General features: G+C 47.6%; 1 protein-coding gene across 3 annotated transcripts; it reads right to left on the bottom strand.

The window, feature by feature from the left end:
• Nucleotides 1–22,668, bottom strand: TEX33 (testis expressed 33). 3 transcript variants are annotated; one of them, XM_009217234.3, is made up of 7 exons: nt 20,591–22,336; nt 20,335–20,435; nt 16,030–16,089; nt 12,048–12,514; nt 10,062–10,206; nt 357–467; nt 1–152 (listed from the first exon to the last, which is right to left on the bottom strand). In XM_009217234.3, the coding sequence occupies exons 3-7, from the start codon at nt 16,049–16,051 to the stop codon at nt 55–57; spliced, it is 843 nt and encodes a 280-aa protein (XP_009215498.1). In that variant the 5' UTR covers nt 16,052–16,089; nt 20,335–20,435; nt 20,591–22,336; the 3' UTR covers nt 1–54. The 3 variants fall into 3 exon arrangements, with proteins under 3 accessions (XP_009215498.1, XP_009215499.1, XP_003905542.1); XM_009217235.3 differs by lacking the exon at nt 357–467 and having other exon boundaries at nt 20,591–22,668; XM_003905493.4 differs by lacking the exon at nt 20,335–20,435 and having other exon boundaries at nt 20,591–22,341.
• Between the last annotated feature and the right edge of the window lie 1,001 nt (nt 22,669–23,669).

Genomic DNA, 23,669 nt, shown 5'->3' with positions numbered 1-23,669 from the left:
TTTCCTTATTGTTAGCACTTTATTTGAGTAGAAGACACCTCTACTGTGTCAAATCTAGTACTTTGAGCTCTTGGATTTGCTGTTTTCTCCATATTTCTCTTCCAGTGCTTTCTGCAAGTTCAGATTCATAGCATTTTTCCGGTGCCACCGTCCTACAGAGAGCAGGAGAGGAGCCAGCACAGATTAGATCATCCAGCAGTCTCTGGAGTGCCCAGACCCCAGGGATGACTCATACCTCTTCCAAGTCCACCCTTGGCTCTGTCTCCTGCTCTGATTTCTCTCTGAACCTTAGAGCCAACACACCCTGCCTGTGGAGGACAGTCCTTGCCTCCCATCACCCGCAGCTCCTCACTTACCCAGATCATCCGTCTTTCTGCCATGCCAGTGTTCTAAGTCCCTAACTGATTTCTCAATGACCTCTGGTGTGTAGGAAGCCTTCATGAGGCTCTTTGTCTCCTCAGCAGCCCCTGTGGAATGCCATGAAGAAACCCCGAGTGCCCAATTCAGTGGCAGTCAGGTACTCCATAGTTTATATTGGGTGTCAGTTTCCTTTACAGATGGTAAATTGCGGAAGGGAAGGGGAGTGAGAAGGGTTTCAAAGTAAAGTCATTTGGGTTCAAACCCAAACTCCATTATTTACAGATAGTATGGCCTCAGAGAAATGTTTAACCTCTCTGAGCTTCAGTGTCTTCAACTATACCAAGAAATGAGATTTTTTTTGCATGGCTGGGAAGACAAAATTATTGGACATTCATCAGGACATCTAGCAAGTGACAACTAATACTTGTAACTTAAGAAAACATCTCTATATTCAAAATTCAAACATGCACAAGCAAATACGTTACAATGATCAAGAGTCAGCAGAAACACCAAAGGACAAAATCTCCCAAATTAGCAAAGATTTGAATGATCAGATACAGAATACAAAATAAGTGTATTTAATGACTGAAACCATAAAAGAGAGAATAAAAATATAAGGAAAGAATAAGAAACCATCCAGAAAGAGCAGGTAGATTAGTAAGAGAAGCAAATGGAATTTCAGAAATGAAACGTAATAATTGAAAAAATTAAACTCCATGGATAATAAGATGCCTGGGACTTGCTTTGAAATAATCTTGGATGGGAGCGGATGGGTGGGAGAAAAGATGAGACAAGATCGGCTATGTATTCATCACTGTTGAGGCTGGGTGGCATGAGCAACATCTATTCATAAACTAAATTCTCTTCTTTTCCATAAGCTTGAAAATTGCCATCATAAAAGTTTAAAAAGAAATTCAATTAACAGGTAAAATAGCAGATCAAATACAGCTGAGAGAAAATGGTAAACTGGAAGATACACCTGAAGAAATTAGTATTAGGATGCAATATAAAGAAAAAAAAAGATGTGGGCTGGGCGTGGTGGCTCATGCCTGTAATCCCAGCACTTAGAGAGGCCGAGGCGGGCGGATCACCTGAGGTCCAGGGTTCGAGACCAGGCTGATCAACATGGGGAAGCCCTGTCTCTACTAAAAATACAAAAATTAGCTGGGCATGGTGGTGCACGCCTGTAATCCCAGCTACTTGGGAGGCTGAGGCAGGAGAGTCGCTTGAACCCGGGAGGCGGAGGTTGCAGTGAGCCGAGATCGTGCCACTGCACTCCAGCCCGGGCAACAAGAGCAAAACTCTGTCTCAATTAAAAAAAAGAAAAGAAAAGAAAAGAAAAAGATGTGGAAAACATGAAAGAGGCGTTAAGATGCTGGTTAAATGAGAATGCCCAAAACACATCTCAGTGGAGTTCTAAAAGGCGAGACTAGAAAAAATGGACAGAAACAAAATTTGAAAAGATGATGGGTGAAATTTTTTCAGACTTGAAAGATGTGAAGTCTTAGATTCAAGAATCATAGGCCTGGCGCGGTGGCTCACGCCTGTAATCTCAGCACTTTGGGAGGCGGAGGCAGGCAGATCACTTGAGATCAGGAGTTCGACACCAGCCTGGCCAATATGGTGAAACCCCGTCTCTACTAAAAATACAAAAAAAATTAGCCGGGCAGGTGCCCATAATCCCAACTACTTGGGAGGCTGAGGCAGGAGAATCGCTTGAACTTGGGAGGAGGAGTTTGCAGTGAACCGAGATTGTGCCACTGCATACCAGCCTGGGCAACAGAGCAAGACTCCATCTCGGGAAAAAAAAAAAAAAGGAATCATTATTCTCTAATCAAGGTAAGTCAAAGGAATTCCTTATCTAAGTACATCCAAGTAAAATTCAGAACACCAGAAACAAGAGGATGTTAGAAGTAGCCGTGGAGAAAAGAAAAATTACTTGTAAAGAATAACAATTGATTTGATTAATCATCAAAGACAGAAAAAAATGGATCAATATCAAAGTACTAATAGAAAACAATCAGCAATCTATATATAATATAACTACCTTCCAAGAAGGAGGACAAAATAAGACTTTTCTGAGAAACGGAGCCTAAAGTTCACCAGCAACAAGACCTCGCTAAACATACCTTCTAAACATACTTCAGGAAGAGAAAAAGTGATCCCAGAAGGAAGGCCTGAGATACAAGAAGGAATAGGAAGCAAAGAAAATGGAAACAGAGTAAATCTAAATATATGTTCATTATAGTAACAGCACCAGCATCTAATTTATGGAATAATATAATAATGGTGACGATGATGGGAGCTTCACATGAACTACCCATTGAATCTTCTCAACGACTCTTAAGAAGTAGATATAATTATTATGCCCATTTTACTGTTGAAGTCACTGAAGCACAGAGAAGTTAAGTAACTTGTCTGAAGTCACACAGCTGGTACATGAGATCTAGAACTTAAACCCAGACCTTGTGGCTCTAGGCTCCACAGCTTAAAGTACTTTGCTTATGTCTAATTCTAGGCGAGGAACAGTGGCTCATGCCTGTAATCCCAGTACTTTGGAAGTCTGAGGCAGAGGGATCATTTAAAGCCAGGAGTTTGAGACCAGTCTGAACAACAAAGCGAGAACCAATCTCTAAATATATATATATATAATATATATATTCTATATATACATATATATACATTCTATAAAATAATAACATGTAAGCTGAGGTGGAGGTCGGGAGAGTAATTAAAATTATTTTATTTTATTTTGTTATTATTTTTTTAGACGGAGTCTTGCTCTGTCACCAGGCTGGAGTGCAGTGGCTCGATCTCGGCTCACTGCAGCCTCCGCCTCCCAGGTTCAAGCGATTTTCCTGCCTCAGCCTCCTGAGTAGCTGGGACTATAGGTGTGCACCACCACGCCCAACTAATTTTTGTATTTTTAGTAGAGACAGGGTTTCACCATGTTAGCCACGATGGTCTCAATCTCTTGACCTTGTGATCCACCCACCTCGGCCTCCCAAAGTGCTGGGATTACAGGTGTGAGCCACCGTGCCCAGCCAAAGTTAAAGCCTTCTAAGGACCTTATAGTGTTCAGGAAAACACAAATGCCTAGATTAACTTTATAATTTGTTAACTATGCACATAAACATGTCAAAGGTAACCACTCAAAGAATAAGAGGAGTAGAAAAGAACAAATATCAGATTGAGAAAAATAAGAAAGCTGATGCAAATCCAAAAAGAGAAAGAAAAAGAAGCCACAAAGAAAAAGCAGCACAAATAGAAAACGCAAAATAAGATCATGGAAATAAATCCAAATAGTCTATATCAGTAACGAGAATCAATATGAATAAATTAAACCCATTCGTTAAAAACCAGATTACGATACTACCGAAAATGTTTTCCAGGTATATATCATTGAAAGCATATTTAAAAGGACACAAAGAGAGGATAAACGTGGAAGAACAGAAAAAGATACACCCAGGCAAACACTAACTAAAAGCAATCTGGTCTAACTATATCAGGCAAAATAGACTGTAGTGCAAAGGCATGATGAAAACAAAAACAACCGCAATTCATTAAGGTAATGCAATGATTCTGAACTTGCTACATTGAGGTAATTTCAAAATAGATAAGGCAAAATTGACAGAGCCACAGGAGAAATGGACAAAGCTGCTATTATAGGGGAAGATTTAGAGACACATATTTTAGTACCTAATAGATCAAGCAAAGAATATTAATAAGGATTAGAAGATTTGCATGGAAATCATTAACAAGCCTGTTCTATTAGACAAATGCAGAATTCCTTACCCAAGAGATTATTATTATTATTATTACTATTATTATTTTGAGACGGAGTCTTGCTCTGTCGCCAGACTGGAGTGCAGTGGCGCGATCTTGGCTCACTACAACCTCCGCCTCCCGGGTTCAAGCAATTCTTCTGCCTCAGCCTCCCGAGTAGCTGGTATTACAGGCGTGCACCATCATGCCCAGCTGATTTTTGTATTTTTAGTAGAGACGGGGTTTCACCATGTTGGCCAGGATGATTTCGATCTCTTGACCTCGTGATCTGCCTGCCTCCACCTCCCGAGATTTTTTTTTAATTATTTATTTATTTATGTATTTATTTATTTGAGACTGAGTCTTGCTCTGTCACCAGGCTGGAGTGCAGTGGCACAATCTTGGCTCACTGCAACCTCCGACTCCCTGGTTCAAGCAATTCTCTTGCCTCAGCCTCCTGAGTAGCTGGGATTACAGGCACATGCCACCACACCCAGCTAATTTTTGTATTTTTAGTAGAGATAGGGTTTCACCATGTTGGCCAGGATGGTCTCGATCTCCTGACCTCGTGATCTGCCTGCCTTGGCCTCCCAAAGTGCTGGGATTACAGGCATGAGCCTCTGCGCTCAGCCCCCAGAGAGATTATTTTTAAGCACACACAGATCATCTACAAAAATCGCCATCTACTGGGCTCTAAAGTGAATCTGAACAATTTCAAAGGATTTACATCATTACAGGGCTGTGTTCTCCAATGACAATGACATCAAGCTAGGAGATTGAATCCACCCCAAAGACAAGAGAGCAAACCAAGAAAGAGGAAGACACCAAATAGAGGAAATCAGAATTCCAACAATGGAAAGAAGCGAAAAAAAAAAAAAAATCATTGGTAAGCTGGTTCGGGGATCCCTGGATACCTGGACACAGAGGGAAATGGACAGGACGTAAGCTACCATTCTGCCTGCTCTGTGACTCAAAGACACAATGTCCAGGTGAGCCCAGTCAAGGCTTTGATTTGTACTTGGCTTGTCCTTACCATGGGCTCACCCTCTACTCTCCTCCCAGCCCTGCTGCCTGGAGCAGATGAGGACCTTCATGTTAGCCCACAGGGGTGTTCTGCTCTGACCTCCTTCTGAAGCTGGAGCCACGGTGAGTTGGGAGGCAGAAAATACACAAAGGGCCACTCACCCTGGCCATATTCCTGCAGGCCATCCCACATGGTCCCCCCGCAGCCCTGTCTGGTGCCTGGCTGTGGGAAGCCTATATACCGAGGACTCACAGCCATGACAACACTCTCCCCGCATGAAGTTCACTAAACTCTCAGGACACCCAAAGCCAGACTAAGACCCAGAGCCAGCTCCATTTTCCCCCATGCTGTTTTCATAGTAGTGAATAAATTTCATGAGATCTGATGGTTTTATATGAGGAAACTCCTTTCACTTGGTTCTCATTCTGTCTTGTCGGCCACCATGTAAGACGTGCCTTTCATCTTCCGCCATGATGTGAGGCCTCCCCAGCTACATGAGTCTATTAAACTTCTTTTCTTTATAAATTACCCAGCCTCAGGTATGTCTGTATCAGCAGTGTGAGAACTGACTATATTATATTTAATAGTGTAATGGTAGAATCAAGAAGGAGATAAGGATGCCTGTTTTTCCTGCTTATATACACCATTGTCCTAGACAGGTCAGCTAAGTGCTGATATAAAGGTAAGAAAAGCCTAGTGTTTAAGAATTTAAACTCTAGCCTCTGACTGGCAGGGTTTAAATCCCAGCTCTGACCGTTCCTACCTGTGTGGCCTTAATTAAGTTATTTAACTTTTCCATGACTCAATTTTTTTCATCCAGAAAAAAAAATGGGAATTGTAGCATTTACCACATGGGATTCATGTGGAGAATAAAATATATGTATAAAGTATTTAGACCAGTACCTGGCATATGTTAGATACAATGCATAAATGTAGCCATTATTACTATTCAAAGCACTCCTAAAGAATCTATAAATAATTATTGGAATTAATTGGTGAGCTGCATAAAGCTTCTGGATATAAGATTAATATACAAAAACAAAAAACTGCATTTACGTATACAGTATCAGAAGCAAAGTTAGAAAATAGAATTTTAAAAATATATCATTTTCAATAAGCAGCAAAAAAAGAGATTCTCCTAAATAAGTCTAACAAAAAAAACCTGCATGATGTTTATAGAAAAAAAAATTGCAAAATGTTACTGAGAGATATCAAAGGAAGACTTAAATCAATGGAGGTATACACCATATTCATATATTAGAAAATTCATTATAAAGCTGACAACAGCCCTTAAATTGAGCTGTAGATTCAATGTACTTCCAAACAAAATCCCAACAGGGTTTTTCATGGAAATTTCCATATATTAATAACATTTGTATGGAAGAGTAAAGGGCCTAGAAACCTAAGACATTAACTGGTGATGGTAGTGGAGGGGTGGTAGTGGGAGTATTGCCTGACCAGATATCAGGTCACTTATAATACCTTAGTGATTAAAAGTGTAATATTAGACCAATGGACAGAATAGAGCCTGGAAACCGATCTATGCATGTGTCAAAACCTGATGGATAACAGAGGTACCACTGCAGGTCACCGGGAGGAAAGATGAGCCTATTCAACGAAAGGTGCTGAGGGAATCAGTAATCCACATAAAGAAGGAATTGAAAATGAATCCTTACTAGGGAAAGATTTTTGTTGTTGTTGTTCCATTATTTTGAGGGCTGGGCACATAGATGCCCAAGGAGTGCCCGAGCTCATCATCTCACTTTTTATACAGCTGGGCAAGCTGCTGAAAGTTTCCTCAAGCCTAGTTTTACTACTTTCTTAAATGGCTAAAACTCACAAAAGCCGTCTACAGTTTTTGAAAATGAATCCCTACTTCATACTAAAAACAAAAATCAACTCCAGGTGGATTAAAGACTTAAATGTGAAAAGCAAAAATAAATATTTTAGAAGACTGTATAAAAGATGATCTGTATGATTCAGCATAGGATAGGAGTCCCTCAGCCTGCTCCCCTGGCACCTTCTCTAACTCAGTAAATAGCCATCTCATCCTTCCAGTCGTTCAGGTCAAAAACGTTGAAATCAACCTTAATTCCTGTATCTCACCCCTAAATCTATTCATTAGCATATTCTCTTCTCTCTGCCTTATACAAATATCCAGAATCCTACTACATCAGGCCACCTTCACCATTACCTCCCTGAGCTGCTATATTGCACAATGGTGCCTTCCAGAATCGTGCAGTGCACTAGCCCAGCTTCCAGGACCAAGCCACCATCATCTGTCCCATCTGGAGTTTTGCAGCTGCCTCCTACCGGTTTCCCTGTTTCTGCCCCAGCTCCCTATGTCCATTCTCCCCATAGCAATTGGAGTGAGCCTTTAACCTGAGCCAAACAGGACCATTCTCCTGCTTAAAACCCTGGCTTGGTTTCTCATCTCACTCCGAGTAAAGACCTTCCAGCAGGCTTCACGACCCAGTGTGTTTCCTCTGATGTCTTCTGCCTCACTCCTGTGCAGCCATACCAGTCTCACCAACCTCAAACAGCAAGCGCAAAGGCTAACCCCGGGTGGGTGGAGACAGAGAGGGACAGACGGATGGGCACACTGACAGTACTGTGCTGCAGGCTGAAGCCCTGATTCATAGTGTTTGCCAATTTCCAGAGTGTAAATACTACTAGCGTAGCCAATTTTAAGACAGCATTTATGTGCCAATCAGTGCAGCGAAACAATTGCCTCCTGTGAGCTGGCTCAAGCTGCTAGGAGCTCCAGCACATCCTTGGCACAGTTCTACTTCCCAGGCGGGATGATGGGACATGGACATTTTAAAAAATAGATTATATTGGCCGGGCGCGGTGGCTCACGCCTGTAATCCCAGCACTTTGGGAGGCCGAGACGGGCGGATCACAAGGTCAGGAGATCGAGACCATCCTGGCTGACACGGTGAAACCCCGTCTCTACTAAAAGTACAAAAAACCAGCCGGGCGAGGTGGCGGGCGCCTGTAGTCCCAGCTAATCAGGAGGCTGAGGCAGGAGAATGGCGTAAACCCAGGAGGCGGAGCTTGTAGTGAGCCGAGTGGGCGCCACTGCACTCCAGCCTGGGCGACAGAGCAAAGACTCCGTCTCAAAAAAAAATAAAAATAAAAAAAATAAAAAAATAAAAAATAAAAAATAAAAAATAGATTATTTTACATTTAAGTAGACATTATCATACAAAGTTGTATGGAATAGCTATTTGGTGACCGATACTTGTTAAAGAGAGAACTGGAAGGCAGGATCTGGAAGGCCCAGAACAGAGAGCAAGCAGAACTGTATTCTTGCTTTCCTCCCCCAGCACCATCCCTTCTCCAAACTCAAAGAAAAATCCAGAAAGGCTTCCAGTGGGTGTCTGGTTCCTCGGGTGACAGGGATCCGAGCCAGGTGGAAGAGGTTTGTCAGGCCTCTGGGAACACTGGAGAGGGCCTGGAGTGAGGAGAGAGGAAGGAGCCATACCAGAAAGAGTCTCATTTTGCAATGAGGCCAAATCAGAATATGGGGCAGAGAGAAGTCCCTGTGTGCTGTGACGGGCATCTGAGCCATCTAGAAGACCCTGGGAACAGGATCAAAGCTAGGGAAGAGACTTAGTGGTCAGGAAAAGACTATGAGGCTGTGGAGGCAGAAGGAACACCTGACTTTGAGTCCCAGACACAATGCAGACTACTAAAAGTTCTAGCGCAAATGATCTGAAATCTGCCCGTGAAGTGGAGCTAACAGCACTCTCCTCATCCCAACCAAACAGAACTACAATGACCCAATGGAAACCCTCTGTAAATGTCAGATCCTCCAACCCACCCTTCCTGTCTTCCCAGGTGGCGCCACCTCCAGGCTGTGGAGAAGAAAAATGATAGCCTGACAGCTACTGAGTGCGCACGACTTGCCTTGGCCAAGCACCTTCATGTGGCACTTCATAAAGTCCTGCCAATGACCCAGCGAGGGCCATACTCTCATTATCATCTCCACCATACTGAGAAGGCAGTGGAGGTTTGGAGAGGTTGAGGATCCCACCAAAGGTCACACCCAGCTAGTGAGCTGAGTTTTGAACCAAAAAAACTTGATATTGTCACTGTGAACAAAGGTTCCTGGGATGGGGCTGGGGGTGGGGAGCAGCAGTCCTGGGCCTTCTACTGAGTCCTGGGCCTCCTACTGGCAAATTAAGAACCAGAGGTGGGCAGGGTACAGTGGCTCACGTCTGTAATCCCAGCACTTTGGGAGGCCGAGGTGGGTGGATCAATTGAGCCCAGGAGTTTGAGACCAGCCTGGGCAACATGATGAAACTTTGTCTCTATCAAAAATACAAAACACAAAACAAAAAAAAATTAGCCAGGCATGGTGACATGCATCTGTGCTCCCAGTTACTTGTCAGGGCAGGGTTGTGGCTGAGGTGGGAGGATTGCTTGCTTGAGCGTGTGAGGTGGAGATTTCAGCGAGCCAAGATTGTGCCACTGCTCTCCAGCCTGGGCCACAGGATGAGACTTCAAAAAACACAAGAAGACAAGGGAAGAGAGGGGAGGGGAGGGGAGAGGAGGGGAGGGGAGAGAGAGGAGGGGGAGGAGGGAAGGGAAAGGAAGGGAAAGGAAAAGGAAGGGAAGAGAAGGGAAGGGAAGGGAAGGGGAGGGGAGGGGAGGGGAGGGGAGGGGAGGGGAGGGGAGGGGCCACAGGTGTCTGGGAGCGTGAGGGGCTGACTGCCAACTGGGACGAATCATCGACACATTGAGGACAGGGGTCTGGATGCTCCCAGCACTCGCAAGCTGACATAGAGGACACATGGGCATGAAATAAGTGTCCTTGGAGATGTGCCCTGGGGTAAAGGCTTTCCCTGCCCCATGCCTGGGAGACCATGGGTGTTTCCGGTTCCACCCTTTTCCCCTTTGACTTGACCTTGAAACAAGTTTGACCGCATGTTGTAGCCGAGATCATAGTAGTCTGAGAAGACGGAGGAGATTTCCACAGGATTCGGGGTCCTGCTGGGCCATGAGCTTGCCTTCTTCTGGCCCTCGAAGGCTTCATCAATAGCCCTTTGAGCCTGAGCAGAGAGGCAGGGACAACAGACCGGGGATGGGAAAGCAGTGTCAAGCCCCATATCTCCCTCCAACCCCTCCTCCCTTGACGCTGCCCTCCCCACCACGATCCCACCTTCAGCCTGCAGCCCTCAACCTGTTCACAGGGCTGGGGAGCTGGAGTATACAAAGGCCCCAGCCCCAACCCCTCTCAGCTGCACTGCCATGGGTGGGGGGCATCAGGTTAATGATCATAAAACCTCTTCCAAGCATTAAGCACCTGCTACATGCAACATTGGGGTGGGGGGTCTCTATAGGGTGCCACTCTTCCCACCATTTTATAAATGAGGAAAGCGGGCCTCTGGAGGCCAGAGATCACCCAGTTCACATGGCTGGCAGGCCACAGAGCCCTGGCTTGCCTCCTACAACTGAGGCATCACACAGGTCAGCTCTGGGTGGGTGCTTAGCTTTCAACAAGGCCAACTCCCTCTTCATACCAACAGGGAAACTGACACACAGAGAAGCTGAGCCCAGGCCCAGGGATAGAACACCTGGGTTTGAGTTCCAATTCTGCAATATATCAGCTGCTGACTTCGGCAAGCCTCTTCTCCGCTCTAAGCCTCAGTTTCCCTACATGTAAAATGTGAAGGCAGGGTGGAACTGGATGCTCTTTGAAGTGGCTTCCAGCTCTGACACTTGCTGGCTCAATGACACTTGTGACATAAGTTACAGGTGGGCAGAAAACACAGATTTCTGGATTCCAGCCAGGGACAATGGCGGCTGAAGAAAGAAAGGACATCTCTCAAGGCTGGGCAGGGTGGTGAGAGGTAGTGGCCATAGAGTCAACCTCAAATTGGGACAAGTTCCTCCAAGTGGGGCAGAATATGTCAAGATTGTGACCTTCCAGACTTGCTGGTGGTGGGGTCACCGCACTTTAAGATGACAGAGTGGAAGGGTAGCCTGGGAGAAGCCTGACCCCCAGCTTTTGTGACCCAAGCCCCTCCTTGGGACTTGGTTATACCATCTGTTAAAAATGAAGCAGTAACTCCTGCCTGACCTTCCACACAATGCAGTTGCTATGAGGGTTGAGATGCTGGCTTTGAAAGTATGTCTCAGAATGCCAGGGCAGAAAGAACACAGCATTTGGCCAAAAATGGTAAATGAATTTTATCTTAAGTTTCAGTTGATTCATAGTGACTGCCTGGAATGCTATATCGGGTGGAAAAGAGTGCTGGCATCGACTAGCGATGTCTGCCATGAATGCAGGCTGGGAGGGTTGTGATATACACACTGTGTATTTGTCAGCCTGACCTAGTCCAACTGCCTTGCTTTACAGATGTGGAGACTGAAGCCCAGAGAGGGTAAGTAATTTATCCAAAGTCACCCAGCATTTAGGGGTAGGTCCAGGATTCAAATCCAAGTCTTCCGATTCCCAATAAATGCTATCCATCCACTAAATGCTGTCTTCTTTGGGAGACTTGTTCAAATGGAAAACATCCAATTCACACAAAAGGCTTTTAACTGCAAAGTCATTAAGGGCCGGAGTTCCAGAACCTGCCGACCCAGTTTGCACCCTCGTCTCACACAATTGGGTGAATTTGGTTGACTGACTTAACCCCTCTAAACCTCGGGCTCCTTAACCATCAAATGAGGAGAATAATAGTACCTTCCTCATGGGTTGCTGGGAAGATGTAACAGCTTGTTATATGTGAAGCGTAAACAGTGCACAGTGCCTGGCACACAGCAGGTGCTCAGGAGATACTGCTTTCTAGTGTTATTATTATAGGGAGTCTGTACTCAAGAGTGAGTTTATCTTGTGTCCTCATTTTAAGACTCTGCATCACCCTCCTGGCCCCTGCTGTGACACCTGCTCCTCGGAGACCAGCTCGTCCACCACGTTGCTCCCAAACTTGTGGCGAATGTTATTAGGAATGATGCTGCCCTTCTGGTTCGTGGGCGTGCTCCTCTGGTCCTGGGCCCCCAAGCTGGGAACGTCATCTGTCCCCTGGCACGGCTGAGCGCCCTCTCCTGAGGTGGCCCTGTTCTCTCTTGAGGAGGATCGAGAGTCCCCGTTCTTCAGGGACCTGGACTGTAGGTCCATCCCCAGAGAATCCCTTCTGGCAGCAGTCGGAGGTGGAGGGGGAATCTCCGTCGAGTGGCACTGCCCTAGGGAGCTGCCTTGAGTGCTGGCTCCCCGGGGCAGGGGCTGTGGTGGCGACAGACCCTGGTTCTTGAACTTGGAGGTGTCCAAGGAACTGCAGGTCGTTTTCCAGGGATCCAAGACCTGCTGGCCCTCCTTATCGTTCAGGTGGGCCTTGGTCAAAGAGGTTGTACCTGAACAGGACAAAGAGAAACAGAGGGGGAGGGAGAGAGACACGCAGACAAGGGCAGAAAGTAGAGGATGGGGAGAGGGGCAGAGATGGGGGTGAGGAGGGGGAACAGACAGGCACAGAGCCCCAGAACTCCAGAGCCAGAGAAGGGGAGAGGGACCAGAGGCATGGATGGGAAATTAGGAGACACAAAGGGAGAAGACAAGTCAGCCTGCCATGCCTCCCATGGGCAGGGTTAGTCCACATTGCCTGGGGCAACAAGGGCTACCCCCCCAAGCGTGTCCCGCCTTGAGGCCTAGCTGTGTGACCCTAAGCAAGGGACTTGGCCTGTCTGCACTTGCATGCCCCTGGCTCCATTTGGATAGTTCCTTTCCCCACTTTTCCATCTTGAAACCTCCCCCTTACTCTCTGCAGTGAGAATCTGGCAGCAGTGGCACTGGCAGAGGCGTTCCTGGGGCCAAGCCACATGCCTGGGAAGTACTGGAGCTGGATGGGACTCCCAGACTTTGCCTCCAATGCAAGGCTGCTCCCCAATACCTACCTCCTCCCTTCGCCAGGGCTGAGAAGTGGCACCATCCCACTCACCTCCCAGGCTCTCTTCTCCCCACCTCTCCCTGTCTCCCATGTCCCTGCCCACGGCCTCCACTCCTCTGGGTCTCTTGCTCTCAGCCTCACAGCCTGGCCCCATCCTCCACCCCAGATTACAGCTGTAAATGTGTTTGGTGGTCTTCCCTCCAAAACCTCAAGATGAGTCCTCCAGTCCTCTTAAAAGATACACAGGGGCTGGGCATGGTGGCTGTCAGGCCTCTGAGCCCAAGCTAAGCCAACATATCCCCTGTGGCCTGTGGGTATACATCCAGACGGCCTGAAGCAACTGCAGATCCACAAAAGATGCGAAAATAGCCAGTTCCTGCCTTAACTAACGACATTCTACCATTGCGATTTGTTCCTGCCCTGCCCTAACTGATCAATTGACTTTGTGACGATACAGCCTCCTGGCCCTTGGGATAATGTACTTTGTGATGTTCCCCCGCCCTTGGGAATGTACTTTGTAGGATACGCCCTCCCCACCCTTGAGAAGGTCCTTTGTAGTATCCTCCCCCGCCCTTAGGAAGGTACTTCGTAATATTCTTCCCACCTTTGCTGACTCTCTTTTCCGACTCAGCCCGCCTGCACCCAGGTGATTAAAAAACTTTATTGCTCACACAAAGCCTGTTTGCTGGTCTCTTCACGGGCATGACAGTGACTCACACCTGTAAGTGGTCATTAAGGGCCTCACACCTGTAAGAGTTATTAATGACACGCCTGTACGTGGTGGCTCACGCCAGCACTTTGGGAGGCCAGGGTGGTCAGATCACTTGAGGTTAGGAGTTCAAGATCAGCTTGGCCAACATGGTGAAACCCTGCCTCTGCTAAAAATACAAAACGTAGGTGGGTGTGGTGGCGTGCACCTGTAATCCCAGCTACGGAGATAGGAGTATTGCTTGAACCCAGGAGGCAGAGGTTGCATTAAGCTGAGATCACACCACTGCACTCCAGCCTGGGCAACAGAGCGAGACTCCACCTCAAAAAAAAAAAAAAAAGTACATAACTTTGTTTCGCTTTTGTGTTTGAAATGAGACCAGAGTAGTGTGTTGGCTTTGTAACTTGCTGTTCAATGCACCACCCTGCCTTGGGGATCTACTCAAGGTAGTGGAGACAGCCCTAACTTCCCTTCGGAGCCCTGCAGGCCTCCACCACCACCCCACTGGGGAACATTCAGATGGGCCCAGTTTAGTTTCTCAGAGAAGGATGCTGCAGACATCAGGCTTTGGCAGCCGCTGCGGTTTTTATTTCACTCCCACAGATCCCTGCTCTGTTGTCACAAGTGATGGAGGTAGGGGAGGGCCCTTCTCGCCTACCCCTCGGGGGACTGCAGACCCTTCCCCAGGGCAGTGGGAGACGGAGACCTGAGGTTTCTCTGCTTCCCTGCCCACTTTCTCCTCGTCTTCCTTCCGCTTGGTGCCTTTGTCATGGCTCTTTGTCACCTACACGACAGGCAGAGGGAAAACCTGTTCCCCAAGACTAGACTTCCTTCTTTCTGTACTGGGCTGTGCCCCAACCGGCAGGCAGCCAAGCAGAGGGGCACCTCTGGAGACAGCTGGACTGTCAGGATGGACGGGCATGATGACCCTCCTCAAAAGAGCGGAGGCAGAGAGCGGGAAGACCACCCCCCATCTGGTCAACCTCAGCCCCCTCCCCCTGCTCCTAGGTGGACTGAGAACCCAGGGCAGGGATGGGCTTCTCCTGGATCAGGACAGCCAGTCCTGCACTGCCTCCTCTATCAGCACGTGCTGTCGCCATTGCCAGCTCACCCTCAGCCTGCCCTTTGGGATTATGGGCACGTTTATGGCCCAAATATGTCTTGTGTCTCTGACCTGGAGAGCCAGGATATTCACCAACTCATCAACTGAGCAAGACTCAACTACGTGTCAGGTGCTATGCCAGGCGACGGGGACACGACAGTAAGCTGAACAGGCCAACCCCTATCCTGTCAGTGTTGAATATCTGTTGAATGAATGAATGGATGCATGCACGAATGAATGAAGACCTGCTCTGCCATTTCAAGAATCTTATTGACACCTTTCCTCTACTCCATTCATTCAGCTGTAAAACGGGCAGAGTGAACCCTGCTTCATTTGCTATTATGAAGATCAAATGATTAGTCCGCAGAGTTTATCTAAATGTGGCTATGTATCAGGATTCCCTGGGCGTTCATTAAAAATACAGATTCCTGGGCCCCTCTCAGAGCTGCTGCATCAGAAAGGCCCTGAATCTGGAATCTGAGTGTCTAACAAGGCCCGTGGGCATTCATGACATTGGAGGAAGATTTTAGGAGGAGCGCTGCCCCAACTCACTAGACTCTCTTCGCCCCATCCCACCTGCCAGCCCCAGCCACCCTCCACTCACCCCTGGGGACCCTTCTCAGAGCAGGCCTGACTCCGTTCCATGCCTGCATTGAAATCTTTCCTCTCGTCCTCAGGGCAGAGTCCCTGCTCTCAGGACTCCTTGAAAGTGCCAGACCTCCCTCCCTTCCAGGCCTTTGCCTGAGCTGTTCCTCCTGCCTGGAACACTCCCCTCCACTCCTTGGGCTTTACACTAACCCTGGTCTTGGCTCACGTGTGACCCCGTATGTACCTCCCACCCACCAAGGCCAGGCCCCTCACCATGTTCCCCCACAGCCCTGCCCTTCTGGTGCACACAAGACTCAGACCACCTGAGTCATCCCCTCAGGATGGGGACCATATCGGGGTGAATAATCCCTACACACGGCAGGATGGGAGGGCTCAATAATACCAATCCCTTCTTTTTCCTTCTGTCTTCCAACAGAATGCCCCCTAGGAAGCCAGGGCCGATGGTGGGTCTGGCGGCCAACGCAAGACGGAAGGGGAGGAGAAAGGGCCTGTGCCCTGCTGCCCCAGGGAGTCCCTCCAGAAGCCTGGATGTGCATTCAGCACATCCCTGGTCTGCCCATCTTACCTGCTCGGTGGCCCAGCTCCATAGCCTCTTGCTGTGCGACAGGCAATTCCAAGCCTAGCCCTGTAAACAAAGCATCACGTTCCATCATCTCAGATGACACACAGAGTCTCTGTGAACAAGGATGAGCTGGGAGCTGAACAGGAAGGCCTGTGGCTGTCTGCCCACCCCTGATTAGAGGTTCTTAAGCTGTTCCTGGTGCCTTCTGGCACTGCCCAGACCCACGGAACCTCTGCCTCATTCACTCATCACCCCTGGCCCAGGGGCTGCCTCCTGGACTTATGCAGCCTCTGCCCTCTCTGAAAAGCCCTGGCCACCCCCACCCCACCCCACCAGTCCTCAAAGGCCTTTCTCAAGTAGCCTTGGGACCCTGGGCTCCTTTTACTCCTTCATAATCTCTTCATCTCCTCCTCCTCTTCTCCCCTATCACCACCACCCTAGGAGACCCTAGCAGACCCCTGGCTGTGAAGCCCATTGCCCCGGCCCCCAGCCTGGCAACCATTTGTCTTCCTGCAAATAGGATTGTATCCATTTGCTGACTGGTCATTCGTGGTCAGGGAAGGGAAGCAGCTTAGCCGCCATGAAGAAGAGCCAAGAGCAGGAACCCACACTTTGCTCTGTTGTAAACTCAGTCTTCTCCCTAAGGCCTTTGATTCAAATTAGAGGGGTAGTTTCAAAAGGCTCTGTAGCTTTCGTGCTTGTGTTTCGTTTTCTTATGTGATTTTTTTTTTTTTTTTTTTTTGAGACAGGGTCTCACTCTGTCACCCAGGCTGGAGTGCAGTGGCTCCATCTCGGCTCACTGCAAGTGCAAGCTCCACCTCCCGAGTTCAAGCAATTCTCCCACCTCAGCCTCCCGAGTAGCTAGGATTACAGGTGTGTGCCACCATGCCTGGCTAATTTTTTGTATTTTTAGTAGAGACGGCGTTTCACTATGTTGGCCAAGCTGATCTCTAACTCCTGGCCTCAAGTGATCCACCTGCCTCGGCCTCCTGAAGTGCTGGGCTTACAGACGTGAGCCACCATGTCTGGCTTCTTTTTCTTATTTCTGTTATCTTCTTTTATTCCATGAGGGTTGTCCCTCCACCGCTCCCCCCACTCCCAGGTTTTTGTGAATTTTGTAGTATAAATAAAATCTGGCCCTAAAGACACTACTACAAGGTAAGTGTATTTGTAATAAGGGAGGAATAGACACAAGTCAGATCTGGAAGGGATCTTTGAGGACTGAGACCCGAAGAGGGAGAGTGACTCTAAGATCATCCTGTAAGTTGTTTTCCTGGTAAGCTCAAAAACAGGTCAATTTTATTCTCAAAAAAACCACCAAGGAAAACACTCTATTAATTTGGACACTTAATCATTGTTTGATGATTGTGAAACTTCTGATATAACTTGCAATAATCCTACCCTTCTGATAGTCACATATTGTATGATCCCACCCCGCCTTGAGTGTAGGGTGGGCCTAGTGACTTGCTTCTGGTCAAAAAAGATATGACAAAACTGGTGAGATGTCACTTCCAAGATTATATTAGTGACTTCAGGTATTTGTTTGTTTGTTTTTGAGGGGGAGTCTCACTCTGTCTCGCAGGCTGGAGTGCAGTGTGGCACAATCTCGGCTCACTGCAACCTTCGCCTCCTGGGTTCAAGCCATTCTCCTGCCTCAGCCTCTGTAGTAGCTGGGACTACAGGCATACACCACCATGCCCGGGTAATTTTTTTTGTATTTTTAGTAGAGACGGGGTTTCACTGTGTTAGCCAGGATGGTCTAGATCTCCTGATCTCATGATCCGTCTGCTTCAGCCTCCCAAAGTGCTGGGATTACAAGCATGAGCCACTGCGCCCAGTCCATGACTTTGGTTTTGTTTGCACTCTTTCCCTGGCTCTCCTTAGTTTGCTCATTCTGATGACAGCAAATGCCATGTTTTGAGTTGCCCCGTGGAGCAGCACATGCGGCAAGAAACTGAGGGTGGCTTCTGGCCAAAAGCTCATAAGGAATAGAAGCCCTGAGTCCAACAGTCTTTGAAGAACTGAATGAATTCTGGCACCTGAGTGAGCTTGAAAGTGGATCGTTCCCCAGTTGAGCCTTGATATGAGAACACAGCCTAGATGACACTTTTGTTACAGCCTGTGGGATACCCTGGGCCAGAGGACCCAGCCAAGTCAGGATCCTGACCCCTATAAACTCTGAGATCATAAATTTGTACTGTTTTAAACATGCAGTGTCAAGCTTCTAAGCTTTATGGTCATTTGTTATGTGACAATACATAGCTGATACATATTTTGGTACTAAGAGTGGGGTGTTGCTGTAATAAATACTTAAAAATCTTGGACTGAATTTGGAACCAAGCAGTGTTCAGAGTCTTTAAGGATTTTGAGAAGCATGATAGGAAAAGCCTAAATCACCTTAAACAGATTTTTTTTTTTTAAGCACAAATCTGGAGTTGGAAGAAGCTGCCAGTGAGGGCCCAAATGGAGGTGAAGAATATATTACTAGAAATAGCAGAAGAAAGGCCCTTGTTATGTAGTGGCAGAAACAGTGACACTGTCATCTGCAGCTATGTGACTAATGAACTGAGTCATCTAGCCAAAGAGTTCCAAACAAAAGATTGCAGTTGCCACTTAGTTTCTTCTTGCTGCTTGTAATGAAATGTGAGAGGAAGGAGATGAATTGAAGAAGGGACTGTTAAAGAAAAAGATGCCAGTACCTAACTAATGGTTCTGAAGTCTCATCCTCTCCAGTTGCCAAAAAGATGCTAAAATTAAGAAATGGCTTCAGAAGACTGTCTGAAAAGTGTGCCCAAGAGTGTGACTGTGCGACCTGTTGTTAAAACTTCAGAAAGATCAAAGGATCAGGATATTACTCCGTCACACAAACGGCGCTTTAAAGACATTAACGATATGCCTGATGTATCCTCTTAACAGAACCATAGGACCTCTAGGAAGCTTAAGGCTCCTCAGCAGGAGCCCCAGTTAAAAAGGGGTGTGAGTTTTGTTCAGTGGAGTGAACCCCTGTAAGCTTTACTGTTGAGAAAACAACATTGGCAAAATGCCGGCAGCTTGGGGTAAAAGGGATAGAGACAGTACACAATGAAAAGATACCATTGGAAAAAAAAATAAAAATAAAAAAGACAAGTCAGAGAGTGGAAGCAAGAGTCCAGAAGGCAGAGCTGAGAGCCATGGAGAATTATTCCCAGGCCTTGAAACCTAACCAAGGCGTGTCCAACATTTGTGTGGCTGAATTTCAAAACTGCTATGGACCATTGACTCCATGTCTCCATTTTCCTCAATTTTGAATAGGAATGTCACTAGCTCTTATCCTATGCCTATCACATCATTGTATGTTAAGTGTGTTCAGGGCAAATTACTTAGTTTCACAGATCTATGATGGAGAAGAATTGAATTTGAAAAGCTGTACTTAAGGAACAACACTGGAGGAGACTCAGCCACATCTGGAGCTGATTTATATGACCAGATTCTAGCTTTTAAACTGATGCTTTAATAGGATGAGAATTTTAAATATCTTAGGAGGGGATGAATGTATTTTGCATGTGGAAGGGATGTACATTATTGGTGGCCAGAGGGCAGACAGTGGTAGGCAGTTGACATGGCTCCTAATCATCCCTGTTTCTTGGTATAATTCCCTCCCCTTTAGTGTGGACTGGACCTAGTGATGAATGGAATGTGGCAAAAATGAGGGATGTCACATCCATGATTAACTTATAAGAGACTACGACTTCTGTCTTGTTCACACACTCTCTGCAGCTCTCCTCAGCTCATCTGCTCTCATGGAAGCCAGTTTCCCTGTTGTGAGCTGCCTTATGGTGAAGTCCACAGGGCAAGGAACTCAGAGTGGCCTCTTGCCAACAGCTCCAAAGGAGCTGGATCCTGCCATGTGAATGGGTTCCAAGCAACACTTTGATTGCAGCCTGTGAGAGACCCTAGGACAGAAAAATCACCAACACTCCACCAGTACTCCCAACTCACAGAAACTATGAGAGAGTAAATGTTGTCTTAAGCCCATTAAGTTTTGGGGTGATCTGTTGTGCAGCAAGAGATAACTAACACAAGTCCTATGTCAAGCATTCTCACATCTGGTAAATTAGTCTGTCTTCACAAATACCCAGTAAGGTGTTCAGAGACACTACTAACGTATCCTCTTTCACGGATGGAGAAAATGAGGCTCAGAAAAGGCACAGGACTTCACCAGGTGGGGCTAAAATTAAGTTGCACATCTTCAAGCTAGGTGAAGTTCAAGTTAGCTCCTTCAAGTTGTCATTCTCCTCCTATCCCCATCCCCCATCCCCAGCCACCCACCTGATGTGTCCACAGCAGCTCTGTACGTCCCCGTGCACCGCCAGTCCAGAGCAGTCTGGACGGGCTACAATAGAAGTGTGGACTCACTTCCAGTTTCTGACCTGGAGAGAGAGATCCCAAGAACTTTGGTCAAAGAGGGCGGGAAGGTAGTTCTAGTCTGGGCAGTCTTCACTCACAAGCAACTCTGAATGGGGAAAAGGAAGATGAAACCTCATGTCCTGGAAGGACCCTGGCCCTTCATAAGTCTCTGCCTCACCTCTCCAATCTCTTTCATAACAGCAGGAAACACGTGAACCACACTGATGTGTGCTGAAGCCCAGGAGTGCAGATCGCCGCTGCAGAACTACTGGTAAAGACCAATGGATGGTTGCTGGGAAGTGGCCCTCCCCCAGATGTTCATTGGAGTTGCCATGGAGATCACTATACACAGGGCTCTGTTACCTCAGAGGGCTAACAGGCCCACTGCTAGGGAAAAGAGGCCAGGAGAAAGCCAGGACTGAGGAGGTAGGAGGGGCTTCATGTATTGTTCACTCTGTCATCCACTCAAGAATGTCAGTTGAGCACCCACTGCATGCCAGGTGTGTGCCAGGCACAGGAGGCTCAGATGCTACCAAGTGCAGAAGATGTTCTTGGGAGTTCAAAGCACTAAGTAGAGAGAAGAACTAGCTTTGTGTAGGAAAAAGGAGGAAGGACTTATGAAAGAGCCATTTGAGTTGGATCTTGAAGGATGCCTAGGAGTTTAACAGTTTCGAAGCGATGAGAATATTAAAGGCATGGATGTGTATAACAGCATAAATGTAGGTCAAGATCAATGGGGAAGGAAAAAGATGCATCTGGGGCTGTCTGATTTCTATGCCCAGGGATCAGGGACCTGGGAGTAAAACTAAAGCAAGAATGGAAGAGTGAGAGTCCCCTCTTCTATTCCTGAATAGCAAGGGTTACAGAAGGAGATCAACAAAGTTAAGTGACTTCTTTTCTGCAGAGAAGAAGGAAGCAGAAGCCACTGGTGCCAGCACTGGCCCATTCCTGCCTGGCTGTTGCTCAGCCTGGACAAAGAGTGGGTATAGCGAATGCCTCCTGCAAACTTTCAGGGTTTCCCCAGGAAACAGAGAGTACTGTGTTTAAACTTGGAGTCCCCAGAATCTGGGCCTGTCACCTATTAGACAAGAGACTGGCCAAGTTCTTTAGCTGAACTTTCTTCATATGTGAAACAGATATCACCCAATGCTAAGGATAAGGGTGATGGATGAATAAAATGATTTTTTGCAAAATGTAGCACATTGCCTTGCACAGAGACATCACAAGACTCTAAGCTACTTCCACAAGCAATCCATCAGCAAGTCCTTCAAAGTACACTAGACTTGGATCCCTTTGTCCACCTCCACAACTCCCCCAACTCCCTGGTCCAAGCCACCCCCATCGCTTGCCTACGTATTATCTATTGCTGCATGACAATCTTGCCATAAACTTCGAAGCTTAACATACAATTGTTATCTCACAGTTTCTTTGGATCAGGGGTCTACTCATGGCTTAGCTGAGTTCTCTGTGTTGGGATCTTAGCAGGCTATGATCCAAGTATTAGCCAGGGCTGCAGTCTCATCTGAGGTTGCACTGGGGAAGAATATGCTTCCAAGCGTATGTGGCCGTGGGAGGATCAGTTCCTTGCAGTCTGTTACACTGAGGGTCTCAGGCTTTCGCTGAGTGTCAGCCAGAGGCCATCCTCAGTTCTTTGCTATCTGGGCCCCCCAGCATGACACTGACTTCATCGAAGCCAGCAAAGAGAGGGTTCTCTTGTAAGATGGGATATTACAATATTGTGTACCATAATCACAGAAGTGGCGTCTGTCACCTTTGCCATAGGCTGTTGGTTAAAAGCAAGTCACGGGTCCCACCCACAGTGACAGGGAGAGGTCCACACAGGGCATGAACATGAGGGGGCAGATAATATGGGGACCACCCTGGAGTTCACCATATTCTCTGACAGTCTTTTCTCACTCAACAGCCCCGCAATCCTGTTAAGACCTATGTGTTAGATCATATGTCACCCCCTAATCAAAACCTTCCAGTAGCTCAACCACAGTAAAAGCTGACCTCCTCCCTTTTGTCTACAAGGCCCTACCCAACGTGTCCAACCTTCTTCTCTGACCTCTGCTCCTCCCACTTTCCCATGTGCTCCCTGGGTCCCTGCCATGCCAGGCTCTGCTGTTTGGGGGGCACACCAAGCACAGTCCCTTCTCCGGGCCTTTGCACTGGCTGTTCCCTCTCCTCTCCTGCAACTTCCTTCCCCCACATGTCTACATGGCTTGCCTCTTCACCTCCTTCAAGACTCTGCTCGCCTTCCCAGACCACCTTTTCTTAAAAAGCATCCCAGCCCACCCCACACTCCCTACTGCTCTTTTCCGACCTTTTCTACCATTGGACTTTATCGCCATCTGACATACTATGTATATTTGCTTCTTCTTTCCACAGTAGGGTCTGAGCCATATGTGAGATGGGAAGAGGACTGTTTTGTTAGTGGCATGGAAGTGAGAGGGGTCAACCCTCCAGACTACCAGTCCCTCCACTACAGATCCCACCAGCCTCAGCATTCAGCCCCATCACCCAACCTGCCAGCCCCAAAGCCAACCTCCTCAGCATCTCCTGAGCACCTATTTGCCCCAGTGCCAAGCCAAGGACAGACTTGGTCTCCGGCCCTCCAGGATCCTGCCTTCACTGGGAAGGCTGGATAGTGGGGAGCCGGGAGTCCTCAGTAGGTGGGGCCCAGAATTCTTCTTGCAACCCCAAAGGAGGGCCAAGACTCTTTCTGGGAAACTCGAAATCCAGCCACATGGGGCCAAGCTACCAGGTTGCTTTCTTCTACTGTGACTTCCTGATTCACCTGCCAGAACCTGGACCTTGTCCCAGGGCCAAAGCTTTCTCCAGCTCCTCCCTCCACCGCTCCCCAGGGGGGCCTTACTCTGGGCCAGGAAGGGTGCTCCAGACAGAAGCCACCATCCTTTCACCTGCTCCTGAGCATGGCCTGAGAGGCCCTGGGGCCGTGTGACACCTCTATGGACATACTGGCAAAGCCACCTGTCCTCCCACCCCTCCCCAGGAGGCTGGGGCTACAGCAGCTGGGGCTTCAGCTCTCCGGCTTTCTGGTTCCCCTTCCACCTGTCTTCCTGGTAGGACCCAGCGTGCTCTGGGACAGAGTTCACCTGACATGGGACAGCAGGAGGCTGTTTCTGCCAAAACTGAGTGAAAGCGTTGTCCTCGGTATGGCTTCCACAGCCGGAGGGGCTATGGTGGTCTCTGTCCTTGGTGGCGTCTCCAGAGTTTGAAAGAAATGGAAGTTT

This window comes from Papio anubis, chromosome 16 (genome assembly GCF_008728515.1).
Source record: "Papio anubis isolate 15944 chromosome 16, Panubis1.0, whole genome shotgun sequence".
In the NCBI taxonomy this organism is placed as follows: Eukaryota; Metazoa; Chordata; class Mammalia; order Primates; family Cercopithecidae; genus Papio; species Papio anubis.
Note: the sequence above shows the minus strand (reverse complement) of the source record. Positions and strands in the feature narration are given on the sequence as shown.